The sequence below is a fragment of the Daphnia carinata genome, chromosome 3, assembly GCF_022539665.2.
Source record: "Daphnia carinata strain CSIRO-1 chromosome 3, CSIRO_AGI_Dcar_HiC_V3, whole genome shotgun sequence".
NCBI lineage: Eukaryota > Metazoa > Arthropoda > Branchiopoda > Diplostraca > Daphniidae > Daphnia > Daphnia carinata.
The window spans coordinates 9,349,752-9,367,525 of NC_081333.1; the positions used below are offsets into that span (position 1 = coordinate 9,349,752).

The 17,774-nt window shown below is 40.4% G+C and overlaps 1 protein-coding gene across 1 annotated transcript; it reads left to right on the forward strand.

The window, feature by feature from the left end:
• Positions 1-4,364: 4,364 nt before the first annotated feature.
• Positions 4,365-17,702, forward strand: LOC130685228 (NEDD4-binding protein 3-A-like). The gene is made up of 7 exons (XM_057508488.2): positions 4,365-4,671; positions 13,851-14,096; positions 14,252-14,951; positions 15,094-15,292; positions 15,361-16,099; positions 16,171-16,620; positions 16,703-17,702. The coding sequence occupies exons 2-7, from the start codon at positions 14,013-14,015 to the stop codon at positions 16,958-16,960; spliced, it is 2,430 nt and encodes an 809-aa protein (XP_057364471.1). The 5' UTR covers positions 4,365-4,671; positions 13,851-14,012; the 3' UTR covers positions 16,961-17,702.
• Positions 17,703-17,774: the final 72 nt, after the last annotated feature.

Below are 17,774 nucleotides of genomic sequence, written 5' to 3' on the forward strand. Positions count from 1 at the left end.
AAAAAAAAAGGGCAATGATAATGATGGAAATGTTCCATCTTCTTTTTGTTTATTTTCACACGATACATCTGGAAGTGTCTTCAAATGGAAATAGAGGGGCATTGTAAGCAAAAATTCTTGTTTGCTCGCTTTTATCTAACGACGTTCGTGCATCTCGCTATGGAATGTTGTGTTTGTTTGTTTTTCTTTTTTTCTCTTTTGGCCAGAATGTTTTCAGAAGATGTTGAGCTTAGCAGTTGCAGGTACGAGGAAATCGACTGCTGGCAGACGGCGCCACGATAGTATAGTTCCAGATGTGTTCCAGTAGAGTCCCAATGCATTTATATAAAGCATCTAGCTGAGAAAAAAAAAGCAAACTTAAGTATCAGGAGATTACGTGACACTCAAAAGCATCTCTATATATACGTTTAAAACTAAAGGATGAGCCTCTTCTCGACACTTTTCGTTGACTGGCCTCCAAAACGATAGGGAGGAAAGTGGGAGTCTATACAAGGAAAAAAAAAAAGTGAATTGAGGGAATAAACAAGACACAAACACTCATCACACAAAAGAGCCGAAAAGGTTAACAGAAGAAGAAAAAGATTTTTTTGTGTGTGTCTGAAAGCGTCGGACGCCACCGTGTCAGACATCTCAAAAAATCCAAAGGGCTGATTTGAAGCGCACGATAAGATCGGCAGAACGGTAGGGAGGTTGAGTTGCTGTGATGACGGAACATTCATCTGCCAATCAAAACACAAGAATAACAATCTGACACATATATAAAGAAGAAGAAGAAGAAAAAAAAAAAGAGGTCTATTTGTGTATGGAACAAGAAGGAAATCGAAGGTGAGCATCAGTTGTTCTCATCTTCTTTTGAACGTTTTCAAATGATATGCAGCCGTCAGCGTCGCACATCGTGGGGATTTAGATTGTTGGTTATTTTCTTTTTTATTCCTCGACTACGTTACGTCCAAGAATTATAGACTTTTTCTTTTCCCGAATAAGCTCGCAGCATTTAAATAGGGACTGAATTATAGAGACTCTTTAGCAGCCAGAAGCAGCTCAGCCTAAATATATACAGCCTCCGTTTTTTTTTTTATATATATTCCTTTTGGCTTTATTTTTCTATCCGTTTTCTCTGAGATGATCGCCCCCTTTCGTATAGGCTGTTTTCTCTTTTCCTCCAACCTCACGACCTCCTTCAGCTGTCCCTTGTTTTGTGTGTATTTCCGTTGCCTCCGCCGATCTCGTCCAAGATCTTTCTATTTATACAGCAGTAATAACTAAACACACACACACACACAACTTTATTACAATAAAGCACTAACATCTTTCACGTATAACAGGAAGGGAGATAAACATAAGAGAAAGTTCTTTTTTTTTTTTCTATTTCCACCTCGAATTTCAAAGAAAATCGAGTCGAGTTTACCCCGGGAAACCTGAATAAAGAGGACACACATCACCCGATTGGAGGGCAAAAGAAAAACACACCTGGGCGTGTTACGTGTACCCTGCCCGGTTACACAAAAAATAAGGGAGACCTGAGGGGGTATATGTATACTGACGATAGTAACGTAATATCCTATATATGTTCATAACTGATATGAAGTGGAAAAAATGAAATTTGAAGGGAATATAGAATAAATCCGATTACGTATGCACGCAGCCTCTGTGTATAGGCCTGTGCCTTTGGCCTTATAATTTTTGTTTGAGGGATACATCTTTTTACCTGTTAGTGGGACGAGCGGTCACTGAAGGCTGATGAGCATCTTTAAAAAAAAAAAAAAAAAGAGAAATTTTGTTTGACCACCTATATATTTTGTTCCATGTATTCTGGCCTTGTTCCTCCACATCGTTGACCTGTAGCGCCAATAGCTGCACTACCTGTATAGAGACACGGTTACGTATTCACCTGCATCATATAAAAATAGAATATTCGTTGCGTGTCTGGTTCTGTATCGTACACACGATCAGCTGCCCTTATTCGTTCCTATTTCCTGAAAGTGTGGCTGCCCATGCACACACATGCGTATTCCATATTTATATTGGTGTGCAGGTAGAGAGACACACCAGACGCGACATGTGCTGCGCTCGCTTGATGCGACTGGTGTTGTGACGCGTTCTTTTTTTCATGGTGCGTGGATGACCGCAAGTTTCAGCTGAGGTCACGTGACTCGTTTGTCTTAATCCGAGTGCGAATAAAACTGTTCAATCTACAAGCTTTACACGAATATATATAGGTCATCTCAGCCAACCCATTTGACGCAATTGCTGTGCTGGTTTTACGGCGATCTGTTGCTAGTCAAAGTGATGAACTTTGTTTTACTTTTGTCTGATTATACTGCAAACAAAATGAATTTAAGAAGCACACACACACAAAAAAATCTATTTCTCTCGTCCCGTAGACACTCTTGATGAAATGAAGGAGATTGATTCATCTGCATTTGCATGCTTTGCATAACGTCGACTTTCCCTTCAATCAGCTGACCATGTAGCTTTGCGTGCGTTGCATAAAACAAAAACAAAAATCCCGTTTTAAAATATATATATATATATATTTTTTTTTTGGTTACGTAAATTGAATACTAAGAGCCACACCCCAACACCGTTGCATTTTCTTGTTGTCGTGCGGAATTTCTGAGTGATGTTCTTCTCCCCCATCCGGGTAATTCCATTCAATTGTAGGTCAAATATGTAGCGTAATTTTTAGCGCACCCTTGAGGCTGCGTGCATGAATGGGATGAAATAACACATAGATGTATATTTGTATCGTAGTCCGCTATATTATAACAATACATAAACACGTTTTTAATTCCCAGAATTGAGCGTATCAAAAATTATATAGACCGACACATGCGTAGACGATAAGTAGGCTAACTGTGTGACTATGCATCTATATACACGTTCGTCTATTGTTTCGTGTGACGCTGCCAGTATATATATATATATATATATACATATATATTCTTACATTGTTGCTGCTTCACCTGGAGATGATGCATCTGCTACGCCCTTGGGCTATTCTCATCAGCAACTGGGGGTCTTCTTCATCAGGAAAAAATATTTTTAGACAAGAACAAAAAATATTGTTAGGTGTGGCCGAGGCCAACCAGGCCGGCAGGCACATGGTCATCAGCAGCTTTGGAGAAGTCGAAAGATTAAAAAATAAAAAAAAGGGGGCCTATGTCCAAAATTTAAGATTCTCTCCATCCACAACTGACCGTCACAAAAAAGGGTCTAATGACCTCAGCTATCTCTCCTTATAGGTCTGTTGAAATCTAAAGAGGCAAAGAAAAATCGGATGTATACGTAACGAGAAGCTTAAAGGGTAAACTATAAACAGCGCTCTTAAAAAGCCAAAATAACGGAAAGAAAAAGAAAAAAAGGGGAACATGTTAGAATGACAACCGGAAATGGCATTCAGTGACAGCGGATGAAAAATGTTTTTAAATGAACAACATCAAACACACAAGAGAGAGAGAGAGAGAGACAAGAAACGGAAAAAGAAAATTATAAGAAACAACATGCAAAGCAAAGAAAACCGGACACGGTCATCGTCTATTTTTCCTTGAGTAGTGTGTATATACATAATATTTTATCTGCTTGTTTTGCCAATCATTGTGGCGATAGCGGAGTTGGCATCAAGTTTTTACGAGTTCCTATATATACAATTTTTTTTTTTTCGGTTAGGATGACGTACGTTTTTTTTTTTTTTTTTAAGTTAGGTGAGATTGTGTTACGTTATTATAGACATAGAAAAATTGTTCCAAGTCATCATCATCAGGCCTCCGGTTAAACGCTGAGCTCCATTTTCTTTTTCTTTTTTAGAGGAAGCAAAAAAAAAAAAAAAAGAAACGGAAGTCGGTCGTTCGTTTGAAAATGAACACAACATAAAAGTTAAGAACGTACAATTTCCAAAGCATCGATAACAAACGTCTTCGTTACAAATATTCCAAAATTCAAGAGGAAAACGCCAATCATCTATAACACAACATCACATCTGCCTAATTTTGAAAAAAGCCAAAGGAAAATGTCCAGTTTTCTTCACAAACACATCCGAAGGTGTAAAAAAAAAAGGAGAGGAGGTTCCGGCAGAAGCCGAACGGCAGCTGCAACGTGTCCTCAACATTCGAGGCGTTGGAAACTGGAGAAAGACGAGGGGGTAAAATAAAAGAAGGACTGTAGTTTTTCGCCTCCTTCTCTGCTTGTAATCGGTAAAAAAGAAGGGAAAAGAAAAATGGAAGAGAATGAAAAGAGGAGGGCTGTTGGAAAAAAAAAAAAAAGAGAGGAACACATCGCCAACGTGAACAACGAACCTTCAGTTGCCTCTCGGCTACGATCGACGACGGACGCGTAGTTGTTGAGCTCCGGCCTTTTTTTTTGAAATTTTCGTTCAAATTTACCGCGTCATTTTCAAACGCCAAGTTTTCTCGCATCATCGACAAAGTCGTCCTTTTTTTTTTTATTTATTTATTTTTTTTTATTTTGCGGTCAAGTGAATAAAATAAAAGACGGAAGAGAGAAAATCTGCTATCGTGATCGCATACTTAACGGATTAACCATCATCTTTGGCGGACTCTGAGCAGCAGGTGGAACCAAACGACAATTCTCATCGGATTTTTTTTTATTATCTTTCACGTGGACGTCTCTGGAATCATAGTGCGATTAAAGAACGTCATCCGACTTTGAAAGGTATGTTGAAACATGAGTCATACCTGTTTATCAATGCCATTGAAAATCAGTTCGCGATCTTAACGTCACATAGAAAGTGGGCAATTAAACGGCATAATTCCAAAGATTCTTTTTTTTTTTTGGGTTGGAGTTCGACGTATTTTTTGGTGGGGAGTCTGGGTGATAGAAGAGAACGTGACGCCGCAAAAAATATTATTCGATTTTTTTCTCTTTTGAACTGTTTGGAAATATATGGACTCACATATACGAGCCGAACAACAACAACACATTCGAGTCGGCTCGAGGCGCTTCGAGTCGGTCGTGAATCGCCTCGTGTCTTTTGCTTTTTTTTTTTTTTTTTGTTCGCTTTTGTGCACATCCTGGAAATGTTCTTGGTCGACCTTTTTGTCTGGCCACCTTTGCGTCTTCTTATATATATATATAGCGTCTATACTACGCGATGTATAACAGCCGCAAAATAATGATAATAAGGAAGAGAACGAACAACATTTTTTTCTTGATTTTTCTTCCTTCGACGCGCTATAGGCGAAAAAGCCAAAGGTAACCTTGACGTCGCGTCGTGCACAAATGCCATGAAAAAAAAAAAAAAAGAGAATGAAAGGAGGTGAAAAAAAGAAATGGCGTGGGCTAATGTCGTGATCCCGCGTTCAGACATTCGAAATGATACCGAATAAATCTGGCGAAATGTGATGATGCGTTATACTCGATCGTACGGCCCCAAGTCCCTGCTCTTCATCAACTCGAATGAATGTTATAAGCGAGCAGCCTTATTATTCCGTTCTTCGTTTTTAAACCGAATCCCCCCCCCCCCTTTTTTTTTTTTTTTTTTAGTTGTTGTTTATTTTATTTTTTTGTTCATCATCAAAATGTTAAATTAACAATGCACCAAGACCTCCCGCCACGTCACGCGCGCGCGCTCTTTTCAAGCTATTTTTACAATCCACCTTCTTCATTTCACCGTCTATTTCAAAAGGTAAAAATAAAGAAAAGAAAGATTATTCTTTCTTATTTCTTTTTTTTTTCCTGCCATGATGAGAGCGTTAAGAGCCATACACCAAGCAAATTACTCTCGTACACATCCAAATACAATACACGCCGGGCGGATCTCTTGCCCACCGTCCCCCGGGTTAAACGCCGGTCGTGGCTCGTTCAACGAAAATACCGAGATCGTTAATTCCCTTTTCTTTTCTTATTTTATTTTATACATTTATCTCTCTTCCCTCCTGTTCCTTTTGTTTTTCTTTCCTCTTCATTTTTCCTTTTTTTTTTTTTATAGAACGCGAGGATATTAAAGACGATGGCACATCAATATTTATCTGTGTACATACAGACGTTGAATTTTGTGATGTTTTTTTTTTTCGTTCCACCTGTTGGCGTGCGGCTTTTATTTCAAAGTTACTTTTTTTTTTTTTTTTGGCCTCGTTTTTATAGGTTTTCCCTCCCCTTAAGGGCCTTCGCTTAATCAATCGATCAGAGAGAGTCAAGGTGGAGAGCGGCAGCATCTTTTCATTTCTCTCCCCTTCGACGAACTACGTGACGTGTTGAGTTTTTGTTTTTCCCTTTTTCTTTTGAAACATCGCGGGCGGTCACGGGATTTTTTTTTTTTTTTTTTCATTGAACAAAACGGTTTTAGAAAAAAAAGGGAAAACTTTTAGCATCGAATCTCCCATTCAAAATGTGTCTATAAAACTGGCAACATCCACCATCTTATCGATGTGTTCTTAACCGAAAAAAAGGCTCGTATAATGTGTGAAAAACAGACCCCCTTCTTCGAATCAATCAATCTCCGCTTGTTTCCTTCGAGAAAAGCTTTTCTTTTTTCAAACAAGCAAATAGCAGAAGAATGCGCATTTTTTTTTTTTTTGGGGGGGGGGGGGGGGGGTACAAACTACAAAGTTCAGGGTCTGTCCGCCACACGTAGATACGTTCAAATAAGAACTTTTGTATGCACAGATTTTTGTTGTCTTGTATGTGTATGTTTTTCTAGTTACATCCAGAACCCCTGCTGATTAGTGGCTTTTCTCTCTGGAAAATAAAAAAAAAATACGTAGCGGACATGTCTTCGTCAGAAAAGGTCTACCTTTATTTTGTTTTCTAGTCGACTACGTGTGACAAGCCAAAGAGGAGCCAAGCACTTTGTTATACAAACATACATTTGAAAGAGGGGGCGATGTTAGAAGAAGAAAGGCCCTCCCCCGTATTTTTTTTTTTTTTTAACTTGATTTGTTTCTATTTCGAAATGCATAACCGATCGTCACATTTGGGTTAGACGAGAGGGAAAGAAACAGCTCCAGCATAAAAAAAAAAGGAATTCAAAAATTGAGTGTCACACTAAAATAGAAACTGGAATGACATTTGCGTGTGCGTGAAACTGTTGGACGGTCTTGAAACACGAAATGTTTCTGTACATTCATCACGACTTGAGAAAGCTCTTTTCTTTTTTGTTCTACGTCTTAACGTGTCATTGGCATACGTCTGACGAAAAAGAATGTCGTTTTCTTCCTTTTTTTTTCTTTTAACATCAACAAAAAGTGGCGATTGTAAATGAAGCGGTCCAGCTGCTTCACGAACATATTTCATCATCGAAATCTGTCCCTTTTTTTTGTGTGTGTGTGTTGTCTTTTCTTCTAGTACTTTGCGACGTTTTGAAATAAGAATGTCCTTGGCTGTGCGATCACAAAATCTTTGGCATTTCCTGATGATATTCAAAATAATGAATCCAGTTAGTGACCCTATCAATAGTCGAATCGAATTTCTGGTGAAAAACTTCTATGTGGGTGTTTTGCGTGACATTAGAAACTGTCAATCAACTGGGGCTGACCCGCCCATCTGCAATTTTCAATTGAACGCGGCACTCGGGCGTGAAATCATTGCCCTCCTTTCACTGCAATTAAAGTTTTTTTTTTTACCTCGATGAAACATTTAATAGAATTATGAACATGAAAATATAGAAGGTTAATATTGTGAAAAAAAAAAAATCCATTACGAAGCATATCATAATATACGATGGGCGGGGGAGTCTTTGGAACGATTTTCAAGGTGACGTCATTTGGCGTAGCGTAGCGTAAACGTACCGTGAAATGAGGAAAAGTTCTTTCTTTTTTATTTTGTTGAATAGCTTTAAAAAAAAAAGGAGTCTGTTATGGGCACTTTCACGACGTTTTACCCTTCGCTGAATCTTTTTTCAATGAAATTTTTGAGGAATGACGTCACGTCTGCACGTTAGGCATCCAGTATTCAAGGTCTGTAATAACACCAGGCGCCATGTTTGAAGCAAAAAACAAAAATTATAATTATTTATTATTATCTAGAAAAAAAAAAATGAAATAGAGTCACGAAATATGATGAAGGAAAATAATGCTAGTTATTGCGCAAGAGCCTCATAGGCATACAACGCAGAGTTCAGTAGCTCAAACCTGCCGCAAGGAGATTTCTCTTCGAAACCAATTGTTTTCTCGTGATTCTTTGAACTTAACAAGCCTACCAAAGCCAGTTTGACCCTAATAATGTTTTAAAAAAAACGTTGCTTCTTCTTCCCGCATTTGCCTGTGTAAAGAATACAACGGCAAACGATCATGGTGAGATTCATCAGTGAGCTGCCGGATTTTTTAATTTAAATTGTTTATCACCAAACAAAATCCGACCGTTATTTTTGTCCGTATTTTTTTTTTCTTGCCATTTTATATTATTTTCAATCCAGTAAAAAAAAAAAATATTTTAAAAAAGGGGACAAACAAAATGTGCATCCGGGCGGTTCCTATGTCGTGGTTTCGTAGCGCGTTTATGTACCTGTCGGCCATGAATAATCTAGAAGAAACAAAAGAATAATCCAAATGAACCGGATAACCCCCCTGACAAAAACCTGTTTTCCTTTTTTTTTTTTTTCCCTTCTTTGAAATCCATTCCCCACCCACCATATTTCTCCCTTTTTGCCTCAATGGCATGTGATGGTAGATGGGACAGGGCCGACATGAACATTTGTTTCGGACACACTCTTCCTTATTTTTTGTTATTTTTATTTTTTTTTAAGTCACTCAAAAAAAGTTGAAGAGCGAAAAAGATAACCCGAATGTCCGGTTGAAATCAACGTTTGAAAATGACCGACTTCCGTTTTGGCTTGCGGACAAACTGCTGTGCAACGTTTGCGGCCATACTTGATTATATACACACAAAACCTTGGAACCAATTTATTTTATTTGAATAGAGACACACAAAGGCGTACTTCCTTTCTCCCCCCCCCTCTCTTCGATGGCTGTTCAGAATAAAAAAAAAAAAAAGGGAAATGAAATTGTAGGAAATGAGACAAGGCCACTTTTGGCATTTAATTGCTGGGTTTTCTTATACTGCATCCCGCCCATCAGCGTTTTTCTAGAAAAAAAAACAACAAACCCAAGCCAAAAAAAAAGTTTTGGATGGTTTTATTGTTTCCTCCCTTTTTTTTTTCTTTCTCGCGTTTTGAAAAAAAAAAAAGAATTTGCGGGGATTTTAACAAGATTACAATCAACCACAGCAAAAAAAAAAAAAATGCTGATGCAGAACTCGCGTAGTTCATTGAACGAATTAGATCCACCTCAACTTGCACCGCATATAAGCACGCCATCACGAAGCCGGCCACACTTGTGATAATAATAATTTAGGAAAAGACTGGACTACGCGTTAACTCTATCAACAAAAAAATGGTGGGAAAATGTGTCGAACAATTCGAAAGAAATTAAAATGTAAGCAACAAGAAATTTATCATTTCTAGCTTAAAAAAAAAAAAGAAACGAGAAAAAAAAATATGGTGATTAGAGCCGTGCAGTGCGTTGGGTTTCAACGCGTCACGAATATTCGTTTGGATACGCTTCGCCTGTTTCTTTCGTCGCCATCACATCATCACGATCAATCAATTAAACTTTTTTCTTTCTTTCTTATTTCTTTTTTCCTTTTTGTTGTATAGGTAGAATGAAATTCTATTCGGGACCGTGAGTAAGCGTGCCATTTATATCGTCCCTTTTCTTTCTTCAACCAATCAGAAAAAGAAAAAGAATTCCAAGAGAATTTATTTTAGAAAAAAAAAAAAAAGAAGTTGTTGACCTTCTTTGACACAAGCGAAATGACTGCGTCCTTTTTTGTTATAAAGAAAAAAAAAAACAGATAGACATTTAAGATTTAAAAAGAAAAAGGGACGCGAAAATATGATTCGTTTTGTTGGTTCAACGGTACATCTCAGGTGGTGTACCATCGTGGCTGTGTTTTCGTGTCACGAGGGCGAGCGGGACACTCGATGCGCATCATCATATTCATGAGAGAGAGAGAGACGCGCATTTCTTTGGTGACCAATCGCCTCTAGTTCGGTCCGAATGTAAACCGGTACTCGCCATTAGAGGAGTAGTTAAATAAATACGACTATTTTTGACTCTGAGAAAACAGAAGAAGAAAAATTTAAAGATGGCCCCGTCTTTGATTTGGAAAAATATATGTTTCTCTCGGTCTATCCATCTCTCTCACACTCACCTGTTGCCGTGTGCGACTTGAGCCGGCTCACTAACTCCGCCCTTCAACCGTGATCTTGTATACACGCGCTCCCGCTGGTAGTCCTATGCACAGGCAAACCCGGAAGAATAAAAAAAATATAAATATATAATTCAACACTCGGGGCATACACGTCCCGAAACGAAGAAAAACTCTTCAAAGTTCATTATACTTTTTCTCTTCTTTTTATTATAAATATTCGGTAGATATATTAACATCTCCTCTCGTATAAATAGACATCTTCTCCTATTTTGGCGTTGACTTTCACAACCGAGCAGCGGTAGCTTTTAATGATGAAATCTCCAATTTTCGTTTTTCCTTTTTATTTCTTTAAAAACTGTGGGGGTTTTTTGGGCTCGCGCGTTTCTTTTCAGCCTCCCCGCTATAACATCACGCTGCGTGTGTTGGTTTTCACGCGTGTACCGAACCCTACTTCAACCTCCTTTTTTTTTTTCAAAATGAATTCAACCTTTTTCGCCTGCCATTTTTTTTTTTTTCAAACAGTTTCATTCCATTTTGAAAAGGTCCTTTTTAAATTCTATTCTCTAGGCTATATATTCGATACGCGTACGAATACAGACAGAATCACATGCCCCCCCCCCCCTCATTTCACGTTGTGACGCATCACATTTTACCACTGTCGTGAGGCGGCATTCATCCGTGTTCTTTTGGTCATCGTTCGATCGGCCAAGCTTGAAAATGTACACACATTTTTCCTCTTTGCCCGACCTATAAATAAAAGCCGCTCCTTCGTTTTCTCTTTGATTGTTAACACAAAAATAAATATGGACAATGAGAGACGCCTCTGATCGTGTCCAACGAATTCTTATCGCTTTAAAGAATAGACGAAAACAACTTTCATGTCCACCTTCTGCGTGATGGTCAAAGCGTGCCGTTCACACACTTTGAAGTTTCTGTAACAAAAACGTCTAAATTATTGTTGTTGTTTCCCAGATGAGTGCGGTTCGCCAAAAAAAATGGCCATCTAAATAGTACGTGTGCGTCGGTAGAATGTTCCAGCGCATAACGTTTAGGAATTTTTCCCGTGGCTTGTAGACATGTCGATTTTTACCCGAACGAGTGGAACAGTTTTTTTTTATTTAAAGGAAAAGACAGAGAGATGCTGGAACTATTTTGTGCAGTCGGTTCACGTCAGGGGGATGAATACTGCACGTCATAGAGGAAAACCTTGTAGGGTATAAAGCAAGGGCATCACCAGAAAAAAAAAGAAACGTGACTTAACTTGCTGAAGAACTTCTTTTGTTTTTTTTTTAAATTAAAATTTTTTTTTTCTAAGGGACGGTTGTAATGCGCGCTGTTTTAAAAATAAATTTTCTAGTTTTTTTTCTTCTACCTTTTGTTCCATGCCCGGCCTAATCGTCCCGACAGTCCTCATTTGGTTTGCAGTTATAATGGTACATCCACTACTAGCTCGCCTTAATTACTCGTAGAAAAAAGACAAACGCGCAACGGCCCAAAAAAAGAAAACGCACGATTTTTTTTGCCCCGTTGCGTCGGAGATATTCAAAAATGGAAAAGATTTCGAATAATTTTTCGCTCCCCCTATTTTTTTTTTATTTTTTTTTTCTTCTCAAGGAAGCTCACGATTCTTCACTTTACTTCTCTTTTGTTTATTCCTTATAGTTGCACCAGAGTTTCTTTCTACCTTTCGGGGGCGCTTCAATCCGTGTCGTGTCAAACCCCAAAAAGAAAAAAAAAGAACACGCCAAAGTTCATCATCATTATATCGTCTATTAAAAATGTCGATGTGGGTCATTCTTTCAGGCAGAGAAAATACAAAATAAAAATAGGCCGAGCTGATGCAAATGAATAAAGGATACATTTACATTCGTTCGGCACGAATCGTGAGCCTATTCACGTTCAACCCGATGGGAATGCATAGTAGCATCTCGTCTTACTTCTCTTTTTTTTTTTCTTCCCAAAATTCAAACGATAGATTGAAGCAGCATTTCTCTAGACATTCCATAAAGAGCCGATGTTTGAACTGACTGTGGCCCATGAAAACGTTGCCGTCGCCGCTTCGTCTGGAACTTTTTAACAACAAGAAAAAAAGAAAAAGAAAGACGGATGGTGGCGATGACTCATGTGGCTTGGCAGAGAGCCACACTATTTCGTCTATATGGTCATGTGTCTGCGTGTGTACAAGTTGATGGGTTCCTTTTTTTTTTTTCTTTTTCAAATGCACCGGCATTTGCATCGACCGCTATATTTCCCCCGCTCGCATCTGACTATTTTCGTTCACCTCTTGCCAGTGTGTTTGCATCAACGAACGAAACAAAACATGCCCGCAGAGGACCAAATAGAACACAAAATATTAAAAAGAATAAAACCCTTTCAAAAAAAAAAAAGATGTGGATAAAAACGGGAAAGAGACTGCGGTTATAGGTTACAATGATCGGGAGCGGTCGCGCGCACGCGCAATGTTCTTCTTTCCTCATTTTGAAAAAAAAAAAAGGAAGAAATAGCGGGCTTACATAAATTTTCGTGCTATGAGATATAGGCGTGTCTGTTATTATCCAACCCACCGGTGTGGTGGCCTGAAACGAAACACACACACCACCCCCCCCCCTCCAGAAAGAAGTAACTGTATGGTACATTTACAACCCTGCGAGATGATGAAACACCGCTGCCAGGTATTTCTTGCAGCAGCCCCCCCACCAGGTGAAGCCAAGAGATCGTGTGACGCAGTGGCCCGCAAAAAGCCATCATCAGCTGTTGATCTTCTTTTGCTTTTTTTTTTTTTCATGTTACACTTGTACATGTACAACTTGAATTCATGATTCTTTTCTTCTCGACGCCAATTCGGCGAAGTCGACTTGTTATACGCTTTTATGCTAATCGCAGTTCGTCTTATTTTTTTGTGAAGCGTTTATTCGAAGTTTTTCCACGTTATTTCGTCCAGTCTTTTATTTTTTGACCATAAGAGTACCGCAATGGTTATTAGGACTGCTGCTGTTAGAGCCTTTATTCGTTTTTGCCTCTTTTGTTTTTAAAAAAAAAAAAAAAACCTAAAAATGTTTAATTTATTTTGTGTTTCGTGTGCGCACGAAGAGAAATTAAACATTCTCTTTCGTTTGAACGACCTTTAGTTGTTCAGGAAAAAAAAAATTTCATCGCCTCGGCATCCGCCCTTTTGAAATAAAATTTCATTTTCTTCCAAAAGAGCAAACGAAAATAAAAACGAAAACCTATTAAATAGCCACACACTTTCTTTTGGCGTGTCTTGTTCAACACAAGCCTTGCCATTTCCAAAAAATGTCTATCCATTTTTTTTGTTGGTTTCTTCTCTTTTATCCAAACACACATTTCGATTGGTAAAAAGCGAAAGGAAAAAATCATATTTCGTTTTACAAGCGTGAGAACGCATTTCCTTCCCTTATGCGTCACACAGTTTTCCACTGTCCCTCTCATCGGCATTATTCATAAATCAAAAAGAACGAGAAGTTTGAAAAAAACCCTCATCTTTTCCTCAATCGTCGCTCTATCAACTGCGTTTTTCCCCCTACCATTGTGACGTGAGGTCATCACTCGAATTGCATATTTACGCTGTACCCCCGCTTCTAATACGACTCCAACTCTCGTATATAAACATTTGCGTGCACGCACTAATGACAGATTACTCTTTTGTTACCGACTTTCTACAGGGCCTCTCTCTCGCCCACACACACCCGTCTTATTGTTTAAAAACAATTCCACTCGGACAACCCCATTGTCTTCTCTAAAAAAAAAAAAAAAAAAAAATTCCTCCTTGATTTTTTACACACCTGGGATTGACGTCGTCGATTCTGCCTGTTTGAAACGCCGTCATGGAAACGGCCGCTAATGCCGGAGCTGGCGGAGCAGCTGTAGCTCCGCCTAGATTGGCGCCAGTTAGCGGCGTCCTCAGCCAGGTAAAAAAAAAAAGAACGTTTAAAATATCTTTATATTCAAGTGACTGTGTTAGTGGAAAAATCAATCAAACATTTCCTTGGATCCTCCGAATTTTGTTAGACACGAAAATGAAATTGTAAAAAATGCATTTTGAAAAAAAAAAAAATATTTTCAGGGTCAAGGTGTGATCAAACCGATCGCTTGTCGGCCAATTGTCTCGTCGGCGAACACGACACCCATCCTGGGCAACCGCTGTCTTAATAGCAGCAGCCAATCGGTTGCCCAGCAACAACAAGCGGTGACGTCATCGCCAGCCGGAGGTGCTGGCCTCAGTAATAACACGACGACAAACAATAACAACATCAACAACAACAACAGCGGTCGTCATTCTTGGGGTCTGTACAATAGCACGTCCGATTTGCGGTGCTCCGCCTTGTCGACCGGGCCGGCCCAGCAGCAGACGCCCACCTCCAGAGGGCAACCTCACTTGCAGCGTTTCTCTTGGAGTAAAGGACCGCACGTTGAACTGTCAGAAATGGGCACGCTGTGCGCCCGGCCGGCAGCAGCAGCACAACAAACGGCAGCGCCGCCTTCCGTACAGCAACAGCGCAAGCCGGACACGTCCCTTAGCGGACGTGCTTGCGATTCATCGCCCAGTATTCAACACCAAAATAAAGCGACAGCTGGCAGTATAACGAGCATCAACAGCATTAGCAGCACAGCAGCCGGCCAACAGGCACAGGTCGGACGTGTGGCGGATTTGAGCCGTCGTTTCGGTGGTTCCTTATCCAGCGTCGCCGCTCCGCCCAACTCGCCCACGCAGATCCGTCAGCCGCCGGCGTATCGGCCGCCGCCCTCTTCGTCGCGCTCCTCCAGTAAGTCATTTCCCTTCCCCCTTTTTTTTTTGTTTTGTCCTCATTGTAAATGATTGATAAAATGTAGTTTTTATCGCACAATGTTTGATGACGTTAATTGATTTTTCCAAACTGTTTCTCCTCCCTCGAAAAATGGGCGCAGTCAATAAAGGTAGCAGTGGCGTATTAGGTGTGGCAGGTAACAATAGCGCAGGAGTCACCTACAGCAGTTCCGAATTGCATTTGGATCGAGTTTCATCGTTGCAGCCGTTCAATTGCGCAAGACCAGGTGTGCCCAATGGAACCTCCACGCCACAATGGGTCCTCGGCGGCTCTGAAATGAACCTCAGCAGTTTGGCCAGGTAAATATTTCTCGTTTCATTCAGTGTTTAAAAAAAATAAAATCAAACCGTGTGTGTTATTTTTTCAGATCGACTTTGCCACGTCATTCACATCAACAACAACAAGACGCAGAGAACAGCGGACTGTTGGGTCTGAGCAAGAACAACAAAGGTGGACTTTTACTCAGCGCCTACGACCCGCTTCATCATCACTCATCGGCCGGAATCCATCATCACGGCTCCATGATGAGCTGCAATGGCAGCCGGAGCAGCTGGGCCGGCTTGCCATCCGTATCTAATAATAACAACAACAACAATAACAGCAGCAGTGGCAAAGGTTCGTCGCTCACCAACAGCACCATGAGCAGCAACGGCAGCAGCACGACGTTGCTGTCGACGTCGTTCGAGCGTCGCGGAGAAACCGATGGAGCTGTCACGCCTGTCGTCGAGGAAGGAAGAATTCGTTCCATCCTGGGATCGAATTGCGTCATCAGCAGCTACGGATTGCAAAGGATGCGGAAGCAATCGACGGGCTCCTCGCTGGACGAGGATTTCGATTGCTGCGATGGAGGCGACAACTCGCAAGCGGACGAAACTCCGTCGCCATCCGATTCGGGCGTGGCCGAACTGGAAGTGCTACTCAAAGAGAAGGACTGCGAAATCGCGCTGCTCAGGGAGACGCTGGAACAGAACGAGGCCGTCATCTTCCAGGTGTACCAGGAGAAAGAGAAAAGTTGGGAGCGCGAACTCAAGAAATTAAGATCCATCTATGAGGAACGCATGAGAGCTGCCCAACAGCAATCATCTCAAGCCGAACGTCAATTACAGGTACTAGCGTACATATTCTTTTCTTTTTTTAAAAAAAGCATAAATCATTTAGCGAAATGTTATTGTTTAAGACTCAGGCGCAGCAATGGCAGTCGGATCGGAAACAGTTGAAACAGCAGGTGCAACAACTGAAGAGCCAGTTAGAGCAAGTGCAGTCGAGGTTAGACGAGACGTCATGGACGCTTTGCCAAAAAAGCGGCGAGATGGCCTTGCTCAAATCTCAGCTGAAAGAATCGCAAAACGAGCAGAGTCAACGGTGCCAGGAAATGGCCAAAATGCGAGCCCAGCTGAAGGAGTCTCAAGAGCTCGCGCACAATACCAGACAAAGGCTGGAACAAAGCATGACTCACCAAAAGCCATTAGATAACAGACGTAGTATCACGTCGCCAATCTTGTCCGCTCGCAAACTGATTGGCGAATCCGAACCGAACGGCACGTCCTCCACCATGAGCATGGCCGAAGTGCAGCGACTCCAGCGGCGAATTATTGAGCAACAGCAGAGCATGGAAGCTGAACGACAGGTAAAGTCGTAAATCATGATTTCAATGTCTGACTATAAAAGTCATTTTTGCCTTTTCATGTTTCTCTTTTCAAATTGTAAAGGTGTGGCACGAGGAGAAGGCCACCGTCTTGGTTTATCAACGTCATCTGCAACAGCAGTACGTCCAGGCCATGAAGAGAAACCAACAGTTGGAAGAAGCGTTGGGTTTGTTGGGCATCACGGGCGTCCCTTCTTCTATGGGTCAACAACAACAAAAACAACCGCCCATGTCGTCACCAAAATCCAATTGCAGTGATCCCATCACCATCGATCTGGATTCGTCCAGCAACAGTAGCAGCACGGGCGAAACCCACTGCTGAGCTGTTTCCACTATTGAGTGCTTATAAACCCCCTTCAACCGTCAATATTAATCGAATATAAACTAATACGTTATTTTAAAATCAATAATCCCAACCACCATCCTGCACCCGAGAGCCAAGCTTAACTGTAACCATTTATCGTTTAAGGTATACTGTATCATATAATACATAAGAAATATCCTTATAACTTTGTATTAACCATTTCGGGTCTATATATGTAATCAATGGATAAACTAAAGTATTCGACAGCTCCTATTATAGCACCCAGTTTTATCTTTAATTAAACATACATTGTAACGACACACACGCAAAGCTGTTCTGTCGTAAGTGAAGAGACGGTGATATTTAAACATGTATACTTTGTACCCCCCCCCCCCCCCCCATTTGGCGGACGTAATTTTTTACCGGAAGAACGGCCGATTATTATTCCGTTCTATTTCCTTTTTAAACTATTAGCCTACACATTATGCCAAGTACTGTTTCGATTCTTTCTTTTACGCTATACCAAGTTTGTATTGCATTTTTTTTGTTTGACAACCCTATGTCATGTGTAAAATATAGCGAACGTTAACCAGTTGATTTCCAAAAGGATAGATAGCAGATGAAAGAAAAAAAATGTATATTTCTTACTTTTTGTTTTCTCAACGGACATTGGAAAAATGAAAATGGACCTTGTATTTTGTGTCCCACCAGCTTTACGTGACAAATAAACGGATATGCGTGACATCCTTTAGCAGAATAATGTGATATATCGCACCGCATTTAGATTCGCCCTTCTCACAATATTTGAATAGCCAATTTTGTGACGCTTTTT

Coding starts and splice junctions, on each gene's coding strand:
- LOC130685228 (XM_057508488.2), top strand. CDS start 14,013: ATGGAAACGGCCGCTAATGCCGGAGCTGGCGGAGCAGCTGTAGCTCCG. Junction 14,097..14,251: donor TTAGCGGCGTCCTCAGCCAG/GTAAAAAAAAAA, acceptor AAATATTTTCAG/GGTCAAGGTGTGATCAAACC. Junction 16,621..16,702: donor GCATGGAAGCTGAACGACAG/GTAAAGTCGTAA, acceptor CAAATTGTAAAG/GTGTGGCACGAGGAGAAGGC.